Source organism: Bison bison, unplaced genomic scaffold (genome assembly GCF_000754665.1).
Source record: "Bison bison bison isolate TAMUID 2011002044 unplaced genomic scaffold, Bison_UMD1.0 scf7180017864384, whole genome shotgun sequence".
Lineage (NCBI taxonomy): Eukaryota > Metazoa > Chordata > Mammalia > Artiodactyla > Bovidae > Bison > Bison bison.
This window is the reverse complement of record NW_011494956.1, coordinates 15,097,443-15,120,207: the sequence shown is the minus strand read 5'-3', so window position 1 is coordinate 15,120,207 and position 22,765 is coordinate 15,097,443. Positions and strand designations below refer to the sequence as shown.

General features: G+C 37.0%; 1 protein-coding gene across 1 annotated transcript in view; it reads right to left on the bottom strand.

Annotated features, from left to right (window-relative positions):
- Window positions 1–596: 596 nt before the first annotated feature.
- MSL2 (male-specific lethal 2 homolog (Drosophila)) overlaps window positions 597–22,765 on the bottom strand; it is a 32,869-nt gene continuing 10,700 nt past the window's right edge. Inside the window, exon 2 of the mRNA XM_010858263.1 lies at window positions 597–3,966. Coding sequence (XP_010856565.1) covers window positions 2,375–3,966 — 1,592 coding nt within the window. The 3' untranslated portion in view covers window positions 597–2,374. The remainder of the gene's footprint in view (window positions 3,967–22,765) is intronic.

The following is a 22,765-nucleotide window of genomic DNA, read 5'->3' as shown; positions in this document are numbered from 1 at the left end:
CCCAAACGTATATAATACAGGCCATTCAAAGCATGCTATCCCAAACTCCTCAGTATTCTACAACATAGAATTAGAAAACTAACATTTATTGATAGATTTAAGGTGTAATACAGGTTTCCAAAAGTGTGGCAGTGAGAATACCAGCATAAAAAAGAGAAACTTGTGCTAAAAACAACCTGAATTCATCATTGGCAATATTACATAACAATCAAGGCCCTCACATACTAATGATTTTCACTTTGTCTATATTGCCAACCTCCCATGCATCAAAAAACACGAAACTAAGATTATCAAACTTGGGAAGCAATAAAGTACTCAAGGAATTTTAAGATCATAATATTAGGAAAGTTTGGGAGATTTGCAAAATATATTCTAATCATCCATGTGTACAATCTCGTTATTTCTAGTCATTTTTGCAGTGATCATTAGTGAGTAAAGAACAGATTTACAAGTTTATATAGCAGGGCATCTGCATCCAACGTAAAACTGTTACAAACTTTAGGCAAATACATGTTTCATAAGACACTGCTAACACTCAGAGGAATTAAATAAAATTCCAAAACTTGGAAAGCAAATAAAGACAAGACAACTAAGAAGCATTTTCCACCATTTACTCTTGTTATCAAAAATAGTTCAACTCTTCTTGCAAAACAAAAACAAAATAGTACATACTGGACACATACATCACATTTTTCTTCCTATGGCTTTAGCCCACCCCCACCCCCCCAAAAAAAAAAAAAAAAAAAAAAAAAAAGCCCAACAACAACAAAAACAACTCTACCTGACCACATTCACAGAAAATGACACCAGGATACACTACAAAACAGAAGGAGGTGTCATCTGCTCTGTGTCCAAAGGGTTCTTCTCCATGTCTTGTACTAGGTGAGTAACCATCATTGAACATGCTGTGTGCCAAATCAAAACATAACTTCAGCATATGTCAGATCTCAGAAAAGATGGTGAACGTAGTAGAAACTGAAAATTTTCCAGCAGTATTTTTCTTTAAATAAGCACTGTCAAAGCAGCAACTCTTCTTTTAAATCATAAGGTCATTGCTTTACAACCTAGTCAGTCCTTGTTTTATTTGGGCTGTGTGTGCTATTTCAAGCAACTGACTAGATTTCCCTTCAAAAGAATGTTTGTGACTCACTTATCTCCCCCATAAAAATTACAGGGAAGACAAGGATTTAAACTGAAACATAGTTTGTGCTTTACATGCAAAAGAGTATTCTAAAGAAAATCCAACTAGCTTCAAACCTACCTAAATGCACAGGCTTCATAAAAAGGCATTTTTATTAGGCCTCTATAAAGAAGTCTCCACAACAAATAGCACCCTATTAAAAAAAAAAAAAAAAAGGAAAAAGCATCTCCAAACTAAAGTCTGCGGCAAACTATTAGAGGAAACAAAAAATCACTTTGAAGTGGCCAGTGGCAATAGGTATAATGCATAAATCTGAGTAAGTTTTGGAGCATTATTCCAAAAATATTTCAAGTCAATCCCAATTTCTAAATAAAACATTTGTATAATTTTTTAAAATTCTGTCACATAGTATAGTCTAAATTCAATTACCTTCAGAATAAAACTACCCTTCTCCACTTCATTTATCTAATCAGGACATTGCTCAAAGTGAAGGAAAGATTTAGAGTTTTTCCCCTAGAAATGAGTCAGACTTAACTAAAAATGGGATTCAACTCAGAAGAGTTTTGTGGCATGAACAGCTTAAACATCCACAGTCTGACAGAATTTCAGTTTGTTCACTTTTAAAAGACAGATTTTTTTCAACATTCTAATGAGGGGCAAATTTTCTTTCATAATACTGCTGATTTAAAAACTGCTACATACACCAGTAGCCAATTTTCATGATCAGAAATGGTATTATGTCAGTACAAAGGTTGAGCTGGACACATCAGCTTTTCAACAGGAGAAACATCAATGGCATCTGAAGGTAGCACTGAGTCTCCTGAACAAACTAATGGCTACTTTTCCACAAAATATGAGCACAATCCTTATGGACTGACTAGATACCACTTCCTTACATTTAATCATAAACTTTGATTATGCACAAAGCATGACCATAAACAATGAGGTTAATGTTATTTTCCTTGCCAAAGTTCATTTTGTATAAATCAGTTGCATCAGCATTTGTTCTCAAACTATGAGGTTCTGTAAGAACTAAGGACATATAGTTGTAGGGTTACTCCTCCATTATCTGCAAACTATTTCCCCGACACTAACACATATAACTTAGCAATGAAAACACTTGATACAAGTGATCTATATGCAGGAGCTCCGGCAAGTTAAACCAACAAAACCATAGCTGCCGTAAAACTGTAGCTATTTTCCTACCAGAGGTAGGTTTAAAGACCCACTGATTTAACAGTCGAATCTCATGTCTATAGCTTCATCCAAACTTTTATCATCATGTGTACTGGCAGCTAAAAACGTCGTTACTGGGGACCCTGTGACATTAATTACACTGGTGCTGGTACTAGCATTGCGCACAGCAATGCTAGTCACATTAATGCCCAAAGTGAGCCTGGTCTGCTCCAAAGCCTTTTCTGGCACAGCAAATGCCTCCAGCTTCTTCTCCCCATTGGCCATATAGGAGTTTTGGCAGCCACGACATATACAATCTAAGCAGGCTTTGCGGTTAGAGTAGCAAGGGCAGCGTTGGCCGCGGCATGTAAGAACACTTGGATTTTGAGTAGCACGCCCACATTTACATCCTTTCTTTTCCTGGGGCTTTTTATACACAGTCTTGGTAGGACTTCCTGGCATAAAATGATGACTGGGAATCTTTTCCTTTACTGTTTTGTCTTTTTTAAGAATACCTGGCTTGGTTTTAGAGTGAGATTTCTTGGATCCATGTTCATGACTCTTTTTCATGCTTTTAGTAGATAAAAGCACAGTTTTGCTGATTTTGGGTGTTGTGCCTCCATTGGGAACAGTTGCTATAGGCTGAAGAGAAATTTTGCTCTCCCGTTTCACTGTCACAGGAGCAGATGCCCCCAATGTTGGGCCTCGGATAATGGTAGAAATTGGAAGTGGTTGAACTTTCTCACTGTCGCTTTCTGACCTGGATCGTTTTCTATTCAGTTTTGCTACCTTCGGAGTTGCTGCCGTACACGATAACCCATGAAGTGCAGGACTGGTGGACATAAAAACATTATGGCTAAGAGACTGGGAAGAAAGCTGCAGAAACGGTCCATTGGATACAGTGGCTTCCAAGTTGGGCTGCAAATTAGGGCAACAAACTTCTGTGTTTGAAACAGTTTCTAAGCTGCGGAGTACTTCCTCAACACTCAATAACAGAGAGTCACCAGGTTTTATATCTTCACTGAAACTGCAAATATCAATGCCTGTGGAACATAAGTCAGAGGCTACCGTGTCACAGACAGGTGGCAAACTGTCAGACAGATCTTCAGTTTTTATGTCAACAGTGTTACATACATCAATCGTATTTGAATGTTCAGGTGAAGGAATATTTATACCAAATCTATCTATTGAAAGCCCATTGTAAGTAGGCAAACCATTGATAACAGAACTGCCAATAGCAATGCTGAGGGTGCTTTCAGATATTGGAGATAAACTAGCTTGAGGATCAGTTGTGGGTTCTGAGGTTGAAGGTAAGGGGGAATGTGTCAAACACAAAGTAAAGGATGAATCTGAGGGTTTTTCCGTCTCCTCACCAAACAAGGATCCATCATTAAGCAAAGCCAAAATATCAGAAGAACAGTCGACTGCTTCTATTATATCCCGTGCCAATGCAGTCTGTGTTATATATTCACATAGTTTTTTGTAGCAGTTCACTAGGATGCTTAACTGCTTGTTTTCCTCAAACTGCTCATAGTCTTTGCACCAGCTACATGAAGGTTTCATCATCATTTTCTTGCCTTTACAACTTTTGCAGACATAGTGTTGGCAGGTTGAGTTGGTGGGTGCAATAGGATCTTGTAGCAAATGTCCTAAGAGGGAAAAAGGAGGAAAGCAAAGATTTTAGTAAAATAAATTTATAATTTTATATACTGAAGTTGAGATTATAAGTAATCTATTAAAATTAAGATGGATTAAACTCACCAGACAACAAAACAGGATACAAAAAAACGTATCTTACAGGAAACAGAAAAATATTCAATAGCTCACTTCATTTCCATGCTATATTCCCCATTTCTTTTTCTCAAACGATCTTCCTCTGTCTGTTTCTCCCCCAAAATGGTATATTCTGGCTCACTTTCTTACTCTCTTCTCCAAAGGCTATAAAGAGGTGGAGATCAGTCACTGAAAGTACAAACCAGGCTTATAACCCTTGGGACCTCAACCTACTGCAACAATTGTCTAGACACTGGGAAAAAGATAAGAGCAAGAGTTAATTCCTATTCTTATTCTTACTCATTTCTCTTCCTTAAACTGAATGTTTTGTTTCATTTGACAGATTCAGTTAGGTAATGACAGGCCAACTATTTCCTGGAAATCTTTTGAGGCCTTGTGGGTAGATAAACAAAGCCCCCCAAAAAAGGTTAGTCCTTGCCTCATCAGAAATTGTTTGAGGTTATTCATTAATCATCAGTACAAAAGCATCTTCACGAAAAAAGTATAACTGCAAGCCATGTTACTGTATATACTAATCATAAACTAGAAAAGAGATGACCAAAATATAGTTATGATGAAAAAGAACTATATTCATTTATTTAAAAAAAGGAAATACTACTAAATCCTTTTACAGAAGATCAAAATACAGTAACAACAAAAAGAACTATATTTAAATGTAGCTTAAAAAAAATTAAGTAAAAGAATTTAATATTGGGCTCAAAATTTTGTCAGAATAGAAAATGACCATGGTCAAGTATCCAAGTACAGCAATATAATATAAAAGTGAAAGTGGGGAGGGGGAGTGAAAGTGATTACTCAACTTGATCGAACTCCTAAATTATAAATGACCTATACAAAATGAATCAGAAAGGGGGAAACAACTAGATACAGTCCCTATCTCTACCCTTAGTCCCCAAAGAAACAACTGTTCACTGCTTTCCAATTCAGGACAAATAATAATGAACTCAAAGCAGCATTTGTTTTCTCATAAACATTACATAATTTAAGATTGAGACAAAAGGTACTTCTGGTTATAGATGGTGAAATCAGCAAACCCTCTCCCTTAAAAGCAACTATAAACCTGAAAATTTTTGACAGAGAGTCATTTTCACAACCAAAGACATAAAACCATCTGAGAAGCATTTATGTGTGAAACCTGCTGAATCTCAGGTGAGAACAGTGGGGATCTGTGGGGTTCTGCTCTGGGGCTCCCCAACCACCCAGCTCCATCGGTGTTTACCCTGTGAGAACAGGAGGCTGCTAAGATGGAAGAGGATTCATTCAGGACACAAATACTAACTTAAAAGTAGATCACAGACATAAATCTATGCTGAAAGTCAGAAGCAGAAGAAAATGGAGGGGAAAAAACTGTGACTTTGGGTTGGGCAGTGTCAGACGTGTCATCAAATGCACAAAAAGAAAAAAACTGTCAACTGTGAACAGTTGACTACATATTCAAAAAATAAAAATACTTGTGCTTCAGAAGTCACCATTAAGAAAACAAGAAGATAATCCACAAAATGATGAGAAAAAAATATTTGCAAACCATACATCTGATAAAGAGCTTAAAAAACTTCATATAAATCAATAAAAAGACAATTCAATTTAAAAATCAAACAAAATTTGAATAAACATCTCACTAAATAAAACATGAATATTTAATAAGCATATAAAAATATGCCAAATATATTATTAAAACTATGACACACTGCTATACACCTACTAGTACGGATAAACTCAAAATGACAGATAATATCAAGAGTTGACCAAAATGTAGAGAAAACAGAATCCTTCTGTATCACTGGTAAGAATATAAAATGATAAATCACACTGGGAAACAGTCTGGTAGTTTCTTTAAAAGTTAAACATACACTTACCATACAAAGCAGCAATTCTACTCCTAGGAGCCTACTCAAAAACAAATGACATACATCCAAATAAAGAGATGTTTGTGAACAGGATTGAACCCAGGTCTCCTGCACTGCAGGCAGATTCTTTACCAGCTAAGTCACAAGGAAAGCCCAAGAATACTGGAGTGGGTAACCTATCCCTTCTCCAGGGGATCTTCCCGACCCAGGAATCAAACTGGGGTCTCCTGCATCACAGGCACATTTTTTACCAACTGAGCTATCAGGAAAGCCCATTATTCGTAATAGACAAAAACAATCCAAATGTCCATCAACTAGAGAATAAACAAACTGTGATATATTCATACAAAAGAATAATGCTTAGCATTTATGACAACTATTGGTACATGCCACATCATGATGAACTTCAGAAACATTATGTTAAGTGAAAGAAGGCAGATACAAAAGCATACATTGTTGTGTTATCCCATTTATATAATGGCTTCCCTGATGACCCAAAGGGCTTCCCTGATGGCTCAGAGGGTAAAGAATCTGCCTGCAATGCAGGAGACACAAGAGATGCTGCTTCGATCCCTGGGTCAGGAAGATTCCCCTGGAGAAGGAAATGGTAACCCACTCCAGTATTCTTGCCTGGAAAACCCCACAGACAGAGGAGCCTGGCGGGCTACAGTCCAAAGGGTTGCAAAGAGTCAGACATGACTGAGTGACTAAGCACAACAATTATATAAAATGTCTAGAAATGACAGAAAAGCAGAAATAGTGGTTGCCCAGGTCTAGGGGCAGGACCTGGGGTTAATTTTAAGTAGGCTCAATAGAACTTTTGAGGTGATTAAAATGTTCTAACATCATTTCGTGGTGATGGCTGCAACAACACTTAAAAAAATAAATAAAAACACCTTAAGGCAAGGCCTCTGTAGTTACCAAGTCCAACCTGCTTTCCATCCAATGCAGGAATCCTTTAAGGTATCCTTGACTTAATCTAAGGAAGAGTACAGAAAATATGAAGAGAGAGAGATGTGTACACACTTAAAAGGATAAAGCGTAAAGCTAAAAAATAAAATATGTTACCCTCTTGAGATGGGGAGACTGAACAAAGAGAAATGACCTAGGATAGCACTAGTCCACGGGGGAGCCTGGTGGGCTGCCGTCTATGGGGTCGCACAGCGTCGGACACGACTGAAGCGACTTAGCAGCAGCAGCAGCAGCAGCATTCTGGGTTTAAACTGTTTTGTAACTTTTAACTTGCAAATCATGTAAATATTTTACATAATTATATAAATTTAAAGGAAACGCCTACAAGTCAAAAGCAAAACAAGTAACTGTAATTTATCAAATTGATGGTATAACCATTTCAGTTAACTATTTCAAATATTAAACTTTAAAACAGAAAATTGACTCTAGTCCTTATATTCTTGTTTTGTTTTCAGAAATTATATTTGTTGCTGGTAGTGTTGATAGTTACCATAAAGTGATAGTGTCTAATTGTGAGGTAAAGTAAATGCTGACATTCTTGAAAATCCTGATTTTTTTAGTAAGAAGAAGGAAAATGTTGTAAGATATGAAAGTTAAAATTAAAAATTTGGTAGTCCTGAATTTCAATTGGATTTATCAATATGAACTTAAGTTTTTTTCTCAGACATACATATTTCCTAGCACTATACACTTTTCCATGAAAAGGCATGGAAACAGGAACCAACCACAGCAGCAATGAACTCAGTTAATAATGCTAAAAAACAATTTCCTGTTCAAAGGGATCAGGGCAAATGGTGGATTCTACATCTGTGACATAACTTAGAAGAGATAAATTTTGATTATCTTACGCTAGAAATTTCACAAGGAAACTATGAAAGATCAGGATAATGTTTAAAAAGACTCAGGAGCAAACCTGAAGAGACTTTCAGTGACCAAAGACGAGAAAATCTGAGCATGCATAAATGCAATGGAATATAAAAGCACACCTAAAAAAGGTCAAATCTCTGAAGTTCATTTTTTTAAAAAGGGAGAAAATCAGCTTCAGGATGCTAGTGAACCTGCTCATTAAGTTTGGAAACTGGTAAATAAAGAGGAAGAGCTTCCCCAGCGGCTCCGCAATACAAGAATCCGCCTGCAATACAGGAGACTCAGGTTCGATCCCTGAGTCGGGAAGATCCTCTAGAGAAGGGGACTAAACAACAGCAACAACAAAGACAAGAAGCAAGTGTTTATTCTGACTTACCTATATATGAGCTAAACCACTAAATAACCAAATCATAGATGAGAAGTTTCACTTTATAGGAATAATATAACTAATGAAGAATGACATAATTTGAGTATCATTTTAAGGGCTCCCCTGGTGGGTCAGAGGTAAAGAATCCACCTGCTAATGCAGGAGATGCAGGTTCAATCCCTGGGTTGGAATGATCCCCTGGAGAAGGAAATGGCAACCCACTTCAGTATTCCTGCCTGAAAAATCCCATGGACAGAGAAGCCTGCAGGCTACAGTCTATGAGGTCACAAGAGTCGGACACAACTTAGCAACTCAACAATGATTTGCAGATTATACAAGCTAAGTGAAAAGTAAGGATTATCTCTTGCCCTCATTCCATCACTGATTTTCTTTTCACCAGTCATGTTAATCATGAGCTACCCAGCACCTTTAAAGGACTTATCCCCAACACATTTGTGTTCTCTGATGAGGTTTTAGACTATGCCTAATCCTGAGAACTGAAAACAGGCTAGAAAACACAAAAACTATCATTTATAAATTCATAATTCTACCACCACTGAGTTCTTAAGAACTTCCGCCATGTAGACACATATTACCTATTGAATTGCCCAACCATTCCTCAACTAAGATATTTGAAATTTTAATCTACTATTGAAGATGCCTATCGGCAAACCTGTTTCATGCACTCAGTTAAGTATCCTAATACTGAAAAGCTTCCCAGAGGGTTCTCTTTACCCTTCACGAGGAAGGCAGCTCCAATGATACAAGGAAGGAAGAAAAAAGTTCAAGGGCTTCCTAGAACCAAATGTTAACCATATAATTACTATATGTCCCTAAGGAAACTCCTGCCTACAAAATTAAGAAATATCAAAGAACACTTTTTAAATGGTAAAAATACATCTTGCCCTAGAAAGTAAAATGGAGGGGCAATTTGCATCAAGAGGAAGTGTGTCACTTACTGGTAGACCGTACCATAAAAACTGGGAAGTATTTGGGAAGAGGTTTAACCTGCTTAGCTTATATCCAGTTTCAAACTCATGCACAAAAAGACTTGCTCAAAAATACGCATCTTCAGACCTTAAAAATTGGTAGTTCATGACAAAAGGTTTTTCTCACTGCACTGACTTGAATTCTTAATCAGCAATATATCATAGGAATTACCTTCCTTTACATAATGCAAGTTGTCCTGTAACTAAATGAATTTGATATAATGTGCCTTAATACTAAATGATGCTATACTGACCCTAATAAAGATTAAATTTCATTTTTACTCCTCACGGTAATGAAAGTAACTAATTCCTTTTTTACTCTCCCTTTCCTTAACTTTTCCCATCCCCAAGTAAGATACTTGTAATTTGAGACTTAAGATTTAGTTTTAGATTACCATAATAGTCCTGGGAATTTCTGAGAATACATAACTGTTGGCAAGTAATTTACTAAGATATTCAATACCAGAATTTTTTAATGCTTTTAAATTTGTGAAACTGTTTATTATACTGGTTCCAAAGGCAGAGAGTAGTAAAATTAGCCTTCAAATACCTATCACACAGATTCAGTAATTATCTAGATTATGCCACATTTGGCTCATCTACATCTTTTGATCTTTAAGTATTTCAAGGCAAATTCCAGCAAGTCTCATCTCTATATATCAGTATAAATCAGTACAAAGTACATTTCCTTAAGTAATCAGAATGTTATTACCACACCTAACAAAATTAATTATTTAAATAAATGTAATAAAAAAATGTAAACCAAATTTAGGTTTAACTTAAGGGAAAACATTTTAAAAACCTAGAAGAGGGCTTTAATTCTGGCATTAAAAAAATTTTTCAGAAGTTGTATTTTCTCAGTAAAAATATTTATGGCTTTTGGAGTAGTCATAAAATGTTCCTTTTATTAAACAGATTTAACATAGATCATTCAAATCACTACTTTTGCAATATTAATATACCAAAGCTAAGATCTGTTGCCATGCCCTACCTCTACCAAAAACCACTGCCAGCATCAAGAATAACAAAGCAGCCTAAGTTTGAGGAAAAGGCCTACAGCACCAAAATAAATAGGCAAACTATACAACTAGGTCTCAAATCAGCTTGCCCCTTTCTCTGTACAAGGAATAGGCACAACTCCTTAGTATAAGCAAGCAAGGATATGATCAGTCTTGGCAAACTCTTCTGAATTCATAAGTGATACCAAGTTTGAACAAAGCCAGTGGTAATTAATTCAACTTCAGAATACCACTGGTAAAAGTGTACCATACTATAAAAGTTACTTTCCTTTTTGTTCCACACCAAAACATGTTCTGATAATGAATTTTTTTTTCTGGTAGCTCAGATGGTAAAGAATCTGCCTGCAATGTCGGGTTCAATCTCTGGGTCGGGAAGATCCTCTGGAAAGGGAACGGCAACCCACTCCAGTATTCTTGCCTGGAGAATTCTACAAACAGAGGAGCCTGGCAGGCTACAGTCCATGGGGTCACAAAGAGTTGGACACAACTGAACAACTAACACACACACACACACACACAAATTAATAATTTTTTTCCATCCTTTCATTACATTATTATGTGACTCAACATTTACCTGAATATTTCTCATAAACATGAAAAACCGATAGATGTTAAATCCTTCAAAGTTGACAAATCTGTTACAAATCAAAATAAGTTTTTAAAGTTCATGAGTATTGGAAATCAAGTTCCTAGACATTCAAACTCTTGGGTGAGACGTTAGAGAGTGGAAAGTTTATCAGGCAAGGAAGGATGGGGCAGAAGAACAAATTAGGCCAGGATCTATCACAGCAAAGGCCTCAGACCAACCCCACAGCTCTCAAGCTGAGATGGCTCTTCAAGGTTGTCCTGGCAAGAGAGCCAGGTCTTTAATGGACTAGTCTTTGGATGCAAGATACTCCAAGGAAGGGAATGTAAGTGTGGGTTAGTGTCTCTCTTCAGCCAGCAGCAATTCCCAGAGAGGTCTGACAACTCCAGTAACACTCCCAGTAACTAAGAAAATGAAATCCTTCAGTTCTAAAGTGGGGATTTGGGTAGTGTATACATGACAACCACTATGATTAGTCATTTTAGCTGTCCCAATCTGATGAATTTTGAGTTTAAAAAAAAAAAAAGGTGTATGATTTCTGCCTTTAAAAATGACTAGCTAGGGACAGGGGAGCCTGGTGGGCTGCCATCTATGGGGTCGTACAGAGTCAGACACGACTGAAGCAACTTAGCAGCAGCAGCCCATTTCTTAAAGTTATAAAGTGACTAAATATCTAAGATCTAACTCCAAAATTTCATGATGCTAAGATTCTACAGCAAGATCTATAGTATACCAGAAGTTTTACATTTGAATATCACTGTTGAAAGGATAGGGATATTAGAGTCCTGTTTTGTATAATGAAATTTTCTATAAAAGTTTCAAAATAAAACTCAATGAAAGCTTCCATATTTTCACTTGCCCCAATTTTTTCATGATTTAAAATTTACCAGCTTTACATATTTAAATATTCTCCCTCTCTCCCCACTGCCCATCCTACCCACACCCACTCCAAACAACATACTGCCTTAGTTGGACCCTCATCATTTCTCATCCTGAATACTGTAAGGGTTCTCTATAGCATATCTTCCTTACTTAACTTCACCTGCTTCCATCAGTCCATTTTCCATACTACTAGCAAGTGATGTTTCTAAAACATAAATCTGATGATCTTTCTTCTTTACAAAATACTTCACAAAGGAACAACTAAAAACACCTTCAAGCAACCTTTAAAACCCAAAGTCTTTGGAATGACATATGGCCTTTCAGAACCTAGCCCCTACTCACCTTATTCCCAAAAATTTTGTACCATTAAGCTTTCTCCACAAACTCCATACTCTATCCTCTCCTGGCCATTTCAAAACAAGCAATGCTTGCTTACTCATTCCTCTGTGATTTGCTCTTCCTATAAAGACCTTCTTCATTCCTTGCATGGTAAACTGTTTACTCTTTAAGAAATGACTTGACTATGACCTCCAAGAGGAACCTTTCCTTAATTGCTGCCCCTCAGTTTGTTCAAAAAGGAGTCTGCACATCCTATTATAGCACTTATCACATTATACTGTCACCATTCACTGCTGCTGCTAAGTCACTTCAGTCGTGTCCGACTCTGTGCGATCCCGCTCCGCCATCCCTGGGATTCCCCAGGCAAGAACACTGGAGTGGGTGGCCATTTCCCTCTCCAGTGCATGAAAGTGAAAAGTGAAAGTGAAGCTGCTCAGTCGTGTCCGACTCTTAGCGACCCCGTGGACTGCAGCCTACCAGGCTCCTCCGTCCATGGGATTTTCCAGGCAAGAGTACTAGAGTGGGTTGCCATTGCCTTCTCCACTTACTCAAGGCCAGAAATTTAATTTATCTCTGTGTCTTTAAGCCAGTGTTGGCACATAAGCCAGCACCTAATAAATGTTCAATGAATCATAAAAAGCACATTAGAGTTGGGAATGACCTTGGAAATCAACTTGTTCCACAGTCTCATTTTAACCAAGATGGACTTCCATACAATTACATAGCTAGTTACAAAGAGAAACAGAAGCTTAGTCTATTGATTCCCAGTCTTAGTATTCTTTCTACTTAACAGGTAGCCATCCATACATCTGCTATTAAGTCCACGGCATCCACCCAGACAATTTTTGTTTTCACTTATCAAAAAGAGTAATTACTGAAATTAGGCATAGCAGAATCAACAACCACAAGATATAAAACCTTTTGAGGGAATGAGATACAAGACAGGAATGGGTACTGGCAGTAAGGAACAGTGAATGAGGCAGGAAGAGTGAAACAAAGGGGAAAATGGATGACCAATAATAGTTTCGTGAAGGTGAGGAAATCTTTACTGCATAGAAACTGGAGCTACAAGAGTCCTGCCTGGATTCTCTTATACACCAAGCTCTATTTTTAAAGTTAATCTTAAATATTTTAAGTGAACATACATGATAATATAAAGCATTGTATTATCTCCTCTGTGAAGACAGCCCAACAAAAAAACCCCAGACTACACATCAGTCTATGAATTTACAGCATGAGAAATCTTAACTAAAGACCATGTGTATATATAATAAATGTTCTATGTACATAACACTAAGTATATAAAATAAGTAAATATGTACATATTAAACTCTTATGATTAGGATGAGCTGGTTTTTATAAGCAATGTCACTTTTGAACATATTATAATTCATCTATAAAAGTAAAGCTAGTAGTAGCATTAAATTGATGCTAATGAACCCCAGTATATACAAACACCCTATTCTTCCTGTGATGTGAGAATAACTATGCTGACTTTGAGTTATATCCATTCAGCCTAGATTCAATCTCCAACAGCAGTACCAAGGCACATATAAAGACTGGGAGAGTTCTCAGCCTTGGCATCATCCTGAGAAACCTCCACACCGTGCAAGTTAAGTGGAGGAAGAAGAAATGTGCAGGCTAAAGCGCAAAAGATGAGGCAGAGGCCAAGTGAACTTGTACACCCACAGAAGCCAAAAACAAGGGAAACAATGGGCCAAGGACACTCATATAAACTGTTGGACTGCATGCCTAACTATCTAGAACGTGTCTCAATTTATCTGGAACACTATGGCCATTCTAATCACCTAGACCACCTTTCAGAGACCCACCTTGCTCATAACAAAGCAGTCCCTTTGGGTCCTTTGCCCTGGACCTGAGATATTCTGGACTACTTCTGTACTCAGTTGTGGCTAAATGTAACTTGTATAAAATACATCATCTCTTTTACTGTCTTAGCTGAAGAGGAAAAAAAAAAAAGACTGGGAAAATATACTTCTCCTACTGATGTCAATAACCTTTCCATAATCAATCAAAGGTCAATAATCTTTGCATAATTCAACCTACTGATCTAAGTATCCCCATTCTTCACCTCTTCCAAATGAAGAATTAATTGTTTAGGCTATCTTCAATTAAAAAAACATTCCTCTTTCTTTAATCACTTAAGCAGTAACTTCTAAGGCCCAGCTCTGTGCCAAGCACTGTGCATTTAATAAATACTTGGATCTTTCTACATCACTGAATTACAGCACCAAAATTACACCCCAAAATTAAGGACGTAAAGTATGTTTTGAAACAACATTAAGAGATCTCCTAGATACATAAACACATGGGAATAATAATCTGGATTCAACTAAGAACAAAAATTACAATACCATAAAAAGATCCTATGTATCACTTAGCAAATGGGGATAGATGAATTAATTTTTAGACAATTTAAACTGTTCTTTTTAAAACTTGTTACTAGTCTTATAACACTGTGCCCAATATACCTTTTTCAAACATATGTTGAAGTCTAAACCTCTTCAAATCTTTTCATTAGGCAAAATTCATGAGTGCTACTATGAAGAATAATAACCACAAATCAAAGGGAAATGAATGAGATTAGAGAACCCTCTTATGACAGCTCCATCTTCCTCTTGGCAGAGCTTGCTTATCCAGGTCTGTTTTTCTTCTTTAAATTTTTGATTAAGCAGCGCTTAAAACATGTTCCTTTAAAGTTTTGCATAAATTTTAGTCGTAAACTAAAAAGCAAATTAAAAAAAAAAAGCAAATACATGCCTCAAAAAGTCAACAAATCCAAACAAATTAAAATTTCAAGGAAATTATTAGTTGTTTAATTAAATATTCAAGCAGCTATGCCCCAAACCATCATTATAGCCCCTGATCATCTAGATTTCACAGACCTGTAAACTTTTCTTTAAAATATCTAGCACAAATATCCATAATTTCATAGTATGATAGAAAAGGTGCATTTTAAAATCAGGGAGTATGATGATAGATATGCATCAATCACTAAAAATGGTGACACAGATGTATTTTGACTGCTTGATCAAGTAATTATTTTAAAGTTCATTTACATCACTTTAAATAAGCACGACTTTACTGACAGACCAGTGACAGCTAATTATGTACACCAGGGGAGTGGCGGTGGGGGGAGGGTGATTTAAAAAAAAAAAAAAGACACAAAGTCTGCATTTCCAGTTTTGGAAAAAGGATTACAACTAGTCTGCTGTGTAATAAAAAATGCAAATCAACTGTTAAATACTGCAATTTTAAAAGTATGAATGTTACTCAAGCCAACCTGTTTACTGAACATCTGAATAATTAAACTTCAGAGCTTCTTTAACTTTTATGTCTTTAGTCAATTGTAAAACTATGAAAAATATTTCCTGATACTCTTGGTGATGTCAGTAGTTGATACAAGGTAAGTAGGCTTCACCAGTCAACTACCATTATAAACTAAAAGACCAAACACCATAAATTATTAAATGGATGATATATAAACCACAGCATAGTCATAAACTCAAGTCATACCTCATTTCATATTCTAGTAAGATATTAAAAGAATGCCAGATACCATTTATCTTATAATTATGTAGAAGAGATTTTATAGAGTGTTTTGTGGTTACAGAGTACTTTTGTAATATTCTGTTATTTTCATATTTTAGCAAAGCCATGATGATCTCTCATTAAATTACTAGCAGTAAGATAAAGCAGGCTAGTCAGGCACAATTGATTCATCGCTGAACAACCAAACATTAACTGAATAAATCAATATAAAGCTAGATCCAAATTTCCCAAACTGGTGTTTCATTATACCAGAATGCAGTAATAGGTTTGCTTTAATATCCTCCTGGAAAGGCATCCCAAAATCTACAGTAGTATCTTAAAACTGAAAACTGTCAAGAAACTTGCTCATTTAATATTGTTGTTTAGTCGCTTAGTTGTGTCCAATTCTTTATGACCCCATGGACTGTAGCCTGCCAAGCTCCTCTTGGAAATCCATGGGATTTCCCTGGCAAGAATACTGGAGTGGGTTGCTACTTCCTTCTCTAAGAAATGGATCTTCCCAACCCAGGAATCAAACCCACATCTTCCGCGTCTCCTGCATTGGCAGGTGGATTCTTTACCACTGAGCCACCAGGGAAGCCCTTGCTTAATTCCATATTACTTAATTTATTGGCACATACATATTTTTTAAAGTACACCTATAAAACCTCACATAAGGAGAATTCAAAGACAGCAGTACTCTTATTCAGAGATTAGTATTAGAATTATGTAGATGGCCTTCTCCAGATTGACTCAAGACTGCCCAGGAATATGTATTTTGAATAAGCTTCCTAACAAATTCTGATCAACAACCAGGATTAAAGATACTTTACCTTTTTTGCCTTGATGCCATCTTTCAACCTGGACAATTTTCTAATCAGTTAAGAAATGTGATTAAATGGTTTCAAAAAAGAAAATTTTAAAATCAGAGTATTATCAAAAATTATGAGTTAATTTTAATAAAACATACAAATTTTGACTTCCCATTAACAAGGACTACATCTTGCATTATTTAAATTATGTAATAAAATGCATTTTGGCAATGTATCTTTTTTATTTTTGGCCCATACCACACAACATGTGGGTTCTTAGTTCCGCAACCTGCACCCTGCAGTGGAAGCCCAATAGAAGCACAGCGTCCTAACCACTGGGATGCCAGGGACATCCCCCCAATATTTATTTTTAAATGACTTGTTTGTAGACTTACAAATGTTAAAAACATAGGCTAAAATTTAACACATTATACAAGGACAAAACTGTAAATGTGACTTGGAATTTGGAATTCATCTTTCACTAGAAAAACTTTTAGTGTTCTGTTACTAAATGATGAAGTGTTTGCTATTTACAAACACTTCAAGTAGCACAGCAAGCATAGTCTTTATTCTCTAAAAATAAAAGCCCAAATATATATATATCCTGGAGTAGGAAATGGCAATCCACTCCAGTATTCTCGCCTGGAGGATCCCATGGACAGAGGAGCCTGTCTTGATTGGCTACAGTCCATGGGGTTGCAAAGAGTCAGACACAACTGAAGCGACTGAGAATATATACACGTATATATCACTATTTTTTCTTGCTAATATTTCTTTTTGGATAATTACCTATACTCTGTTAATATACAGGATATTAACAGAACACAGACAATTTACAGAGAGGGGCAATAATAATCATGAGCCAGATACTTAAAATCATCAGTGTTTTTGTGTTCCTTGTTAACTAGTATTTCAGTAGCAACTTAATTTTCTTAATGTTTCTTGTCCCTAACCAATGGACCATTGAGTGGATATACAAAGAACTAAAAAAACTAAAACAATATTACTAAGAATTAAAAAAACATTAACACATGACTAAGTTAGTAGAATATCCAACATCTGCTGGATCATCGAAAAAGCAAGAGACTTCCAGAAAAATATCTACTGCTGCTTTATTGATGATGCCAAAGCCTTTGATTGTGTGGAGCACAACAAACTCTGGAAAATTCTTAAAGCGATGGGAATACCAAACCACCTGACCTGCCTCTTGAGAAATCTGTATGCAGGTCAGGAAGCAAAAGTTAGAACTGGACATGGAACAGACTGGTTCCAAATAGGGAGAAAGAGTGCGTCAAAGCTGTATATTGTCATCCTGCTTATTTAACTTATATGCAGAATACATCATGAGAAATGCTGGGCTGGATGAAGCACAAGCTGGAATAAAGATTGCTAGGAGAAATATCAATAACCTCAGATAGGCAGATGACACCACCCTTATGGCAGAAAGCGAAGAACTAAAGAGCCTCTTGATGAAAGTGAAAGTGGAGAGTGAAAAAGTTGGCTTAAAACTCACAGTCAGAAAACTAAGATCATGGCATCTGGTCCCATCCCTTCATGGTAAACAGATGGGGAAACAGTGAAAACAATGACAGACTTTATTTTCTTGGGCTCCAAAATCACTGCAGATATTGACTGCAGCCATGAAATTAAAAGATGCTTGCTCCTGGGATGAAAAGTAATGACCAACCTAGACAGCAATATTAAAAAGCAGAGACATTACTTTGCCAACAAAGGTCCATCTAGTCAAAGCTATGGTTTTTCCAGTAGTCATGTACAGATGTAAGAGCTGGACTAAAAAGAAAGCTGAGCACCAAAGAATTGATGCTTTTGAACTGTGATGTTGGAGAAGACGCTTGAGAGTCCCTTGGACAGCAAGGAGATCCAACCAGTCCATCCTAAAGGAAATCAGTCCTGAATATTCATTGGAAGGACTGACGCTGAAGCTCAAACTCCAATACTTTGGCCACCTCATGTGAAGAACTGACTCACTGGAAAAGACTCTGATGCTGGGAAAGACTGAAGACAGGAGGAGGAGAAGGGGATAACAGAGGATGAGATGGCTGGATGGCATCACCGACTCAAAGGACATGAGTTTGAGTCAACTCCAGGAGTTGGTGATGGACAGGGAGGCCTGGCGTGCTGCAGTCCATGGGGTCACAGAGAGCCAGACATGACCAAGCAACTAAACTGAACTGAAGTAACAGAACCATATAAAACCCTCACAACAGAATGATTTGGCAAAATTATTCACTAGTATGGCACACGATTTGGTCCAGTAGTCATTTGACATCTCAAACTGCTTTATTTTAAAGGAAGAAAAAAAGTTATTTTCCTTTTTCTTAAATAATGGAAACCTTTTACTACATGAGGTCTGCCCAGGTGGCTCAGTGGTAAAGAATCAGCCTGCCAATCAGGAGACCTAGGTTCGATCCCTGGGTTGGGAAGATACCCTGGAGAGGGGATTGGCTAGCCACTCCAGCATTTTAGCCTGGAGAATTCCATGGACTATATAGTCCGTGGGATTGCAAAGAGTCAGACACAACTGAGCAACTTTCATTTCACTTCACTTCACTACATGAATACTGTGAAACACCTGCTTGAATCCAATTCATTGATTTGGGAAAGTTGTTTTTTTTAAGTTTATAGTGGTGAGCTCCAGTGATCTGTTCATAATGTTTTAAGGGCTCAATGTTTTAAGAATCAAAACTTAAGATGAAAACATTGAAGGTATCTTTCAATGCTCCCACAGCTTTCAGGAATAAACCTAAGTTCGTTAGTTGTGTTAGCACTGTCCAGTAAAACTTTATTATTTTAAGGTTATTTTTTTTCCTTCTATTTCTTGGCCACCAACAATATGCAGCATCTTAGTTCCCCAACCAGAGACTGAACCTGTGCTCCCTGCAGTGGAAGTGCAGTGTCTTAACCACTGGACCACCAAAGAAGTCCCAGTAGAACTGTTTTATGCATAATGATGGAAATATTTTACATATGCAATAAGGTAGTTGTTACCTACATGTGGCTACCAAGCACCTAAGATATAGCTAAGTATAACTAAAGAACTGTATTTAATCTGATTCTGCTTCCAGACAAATTGGAATAATCAGACTTACTCTCCTAACTGAAACAGAAACTGGACAAAACAATGGTTTTCATATATATTGTCCAATGGGTTCCACAGATCCCTGGATGGAGTAACAAACAACTTAAGCTGTCCCAGCTTACTGTCTAGAAATAATGTTCAGGCCACAGCACAAGGAGAGAGAACCAAGACAAGGCCCAGGGGTCTCCCTGGGCTGAGAAGACAGAACTGGGTGCTAAGGCAGCTAGATGCCTCAGGGCAGAGCACACCAGAGATTAGAGTGCTGAACAGTGAAAGAATGCAGATTCATACATGGCCCTTTTCAAATCTTCAGCTGAGTAAAAAATTATTAGCACGTGTGTATGAGGAAATCACCCCAGGATGGAGAGAAAACCTCCAGAAAGGAGCAAAAAGAACAATACCTGTAACTCCAAAGCAGCAGAACAATTCTTATTCCCACCACCTTGTGTGAGAAACCACATAATTCACGAGGCATCAGAGTAGTTAAAAAGGTTCTTGCCTCAGTAGTGCAGAAAATCAGCCCCAAAGGCTGCTTTGGTTATCCCTTAATTAAAAAAAGAAAAAAACAAGCTTCAAAAGGATCAAGGGTCAGACTATCTGCCAAGTAACTTAACCTCATTCTCAAGAACAAAGCTCAAGAATAGGAGAAAAACACCCACCCACAAGGTAAAATTTTACCAACAAGGTACAATTCACAGTATCTAGCATCTAATCAAAATTAACCAGGTACAGACTTGCCTGGTAGTCCTGTAGTTAAAGATTCCATCCACACTTCCATAGGAAGAGGCACAAGGTTCAATCTCTGATAGAGGAACTAAGATCCCACATCCTGCATCCATGGTATGGCCAAAAATACATTTTTAAAAAAATTAACTAGGTATGCAAAAAAGGCAGAAAAATATGACCCATGCAGAGTAGAAAAACCAAACAGCAACATAACTAAAAATGATAGATGACAGGATTAGACCAGAACATTAAAAATCAACTTGATGTTGATCAACTATGTTCTATAACTATTACATTATATATCTTATCTATATTCCATATGTTCAGAATTATTTTATGTACCTAAAAACAGAACTTCAAAATACACAAAGCAAGAACTGACAGAAACTCCAAAGAGAAACTGCTAAATCCATAATCACAGCTAGAGATAACAACATCTCTCAAAAATTTACAAAACAGAAAATCAGTAATGACAGAGAAGATCTAAACACACCATCAACCAACTTATGAAAATGCTTTAGTTGACCATAAACATCATAAACCAATAACTATCCCAAACGCCAAACAAGATAAAGCAACAGTGATTCTTATCCAGATATGGTTTCACAAAATAATTCAAGATCTCAACATTAGAATTCTACACTTCAAAATAGATAGGGCTATTTTGCAGAGTAAAATTTAGCTCCCTACCCCAGAGGTATTCAGGAAAAGGCTTGGACGAATTTTCAAGAATATTACAGGAAGGACTATTTGATGTGAAGAAAATGGCTTTACAATTTATCTTCCTGTCTAAAGCTTTATAAATTCTCATTAGGAAGAATAACCTTCCATGTAAAATCTATGTAAAAATTGAACTGGCAAGCTCAATGACATCATTAAAAGATCTCTGAGACACTCAGACATTCTGGTGGAAAGAATATGCCAGTCATATCTTATGTCGTATCTTGAAAAAGCTGACTCATAAGCTGGGCAACCAACTAATTAACTGTGGAGGGGATTCAGAAATCCATCACAAGGATACCTGAATTGGAATGCTCCCTTCTAATTTTATAATCCCATATTATATATGGACAGAGTTCCAAATTTCACAACAGGAGTGTATGCCGTGCTCTGTAGCTCAGTCATGTCTGACTCTTTGCAACCCCATGGACTGTAGCCTGCCAGCCTCCTCTGTCCATGGAATTTTCCAGGCAAAAATACTGGAGTGGGTTGCATTTCCTATGACAGGGATCTTCTGACCCAGGATTAAACCCACATCTTCTGCATTGGCAGGCAGATTCTTTACCACTGTGCCACCTGGGAGAAAAGGAGACAGAGATTTAAACTTCAACGTGGTCTTGTCTGGTGGTCCAGTGGTTAGTTAAGAATTTGCCTTCCAAGGCAGGGAACATGGGTTCGATCCTTGGCTGGGGAACTAAGATCCAACATACAGTGGGGTAAGCCCACATGCCAAAACTACTGAGTTCACACCTCTACAACCCAAGAGAAGCCACGGATATGAGAAGCAAGAGTAGCCCCTGCTTGCTGCAACTAGAAAAAAGCCCTTGCAACAATGAAGAACAAGCTCAGCCAGAAATATAATTACTTTTTTAAAGGGCAAATGCTAATTAATAGACAAACTAAAGTCAACATACACAAAATATGCAGGCTATAAAACTAGATAAAAATAGCTTGACAAAGCCAGATGTTTCTGAGCAGAAAGGCAATGAACAAGAAAAACTCTGCTAAAATATTATGGAGTCAGAACAGGGAAAAGATGAAAATGGCCAGGCATACAGTAATTAAAATGAAAAAAATTAACTGAATTAATTTCCTGACATGGAAACAACAAAAAATAATGTTTGAAAGAGACAAGACAATAACATAAACTAAATGGATAGGAAGAAAACTCAAAGGTGAGGGACACAGAGAGAAATACAAATTAGAATAAGGATTCTGAAACACTATCTTTTAAAATAAAAGATAAAATTTAATCAGAACTCACAAAAACAAATCAAATTATAGATTAAAATAGCCAGGTGGACTCCAAGAGAAGATAATACAATAAAGCATTAACCAATTAATGATGGTATACTATCAATGTAATGAAAACAAGGACTGTAAAAAAAGGACTGAATGTTCAAATTAATTTGAGAGAATGAAAACCACAATCCCAGGAGTCAAAAGCTATATTGTTTGTTTTACTATACCAAAAAGCATATAAGATCATTTTAAAATCAAGGTTTCCAGGAAAGGGCACAAAATTAAAGTGTTTCAATTTTAGCCTTTCCTAAACACATTTCCAATAATATTTCCTCACTAATCCCAACTCCCAGGCATCATCAAATCATTACTGTTTCATCCTTCTTTTCATTCTCCCCAGGCCTACTTGGTCCTAATTCCTATCTTTTGTGTTTTGTTTTTTTTTTGCCAGTAAACAACTTAGTCTCTTATTTGCCCAAGGCAGAAGGCAATGGCACCCCACTCCAGTACTCTTGCATGGAAAATCCCATGGACGGAGAAGCCTGGTGGGCTGCAGTCCATGGGGTCCCGAAGAGTCGGACACGACTGAGCAACTTCACTTTCACTTTTCACTTTCATGCTTTGGAGAAGGAAA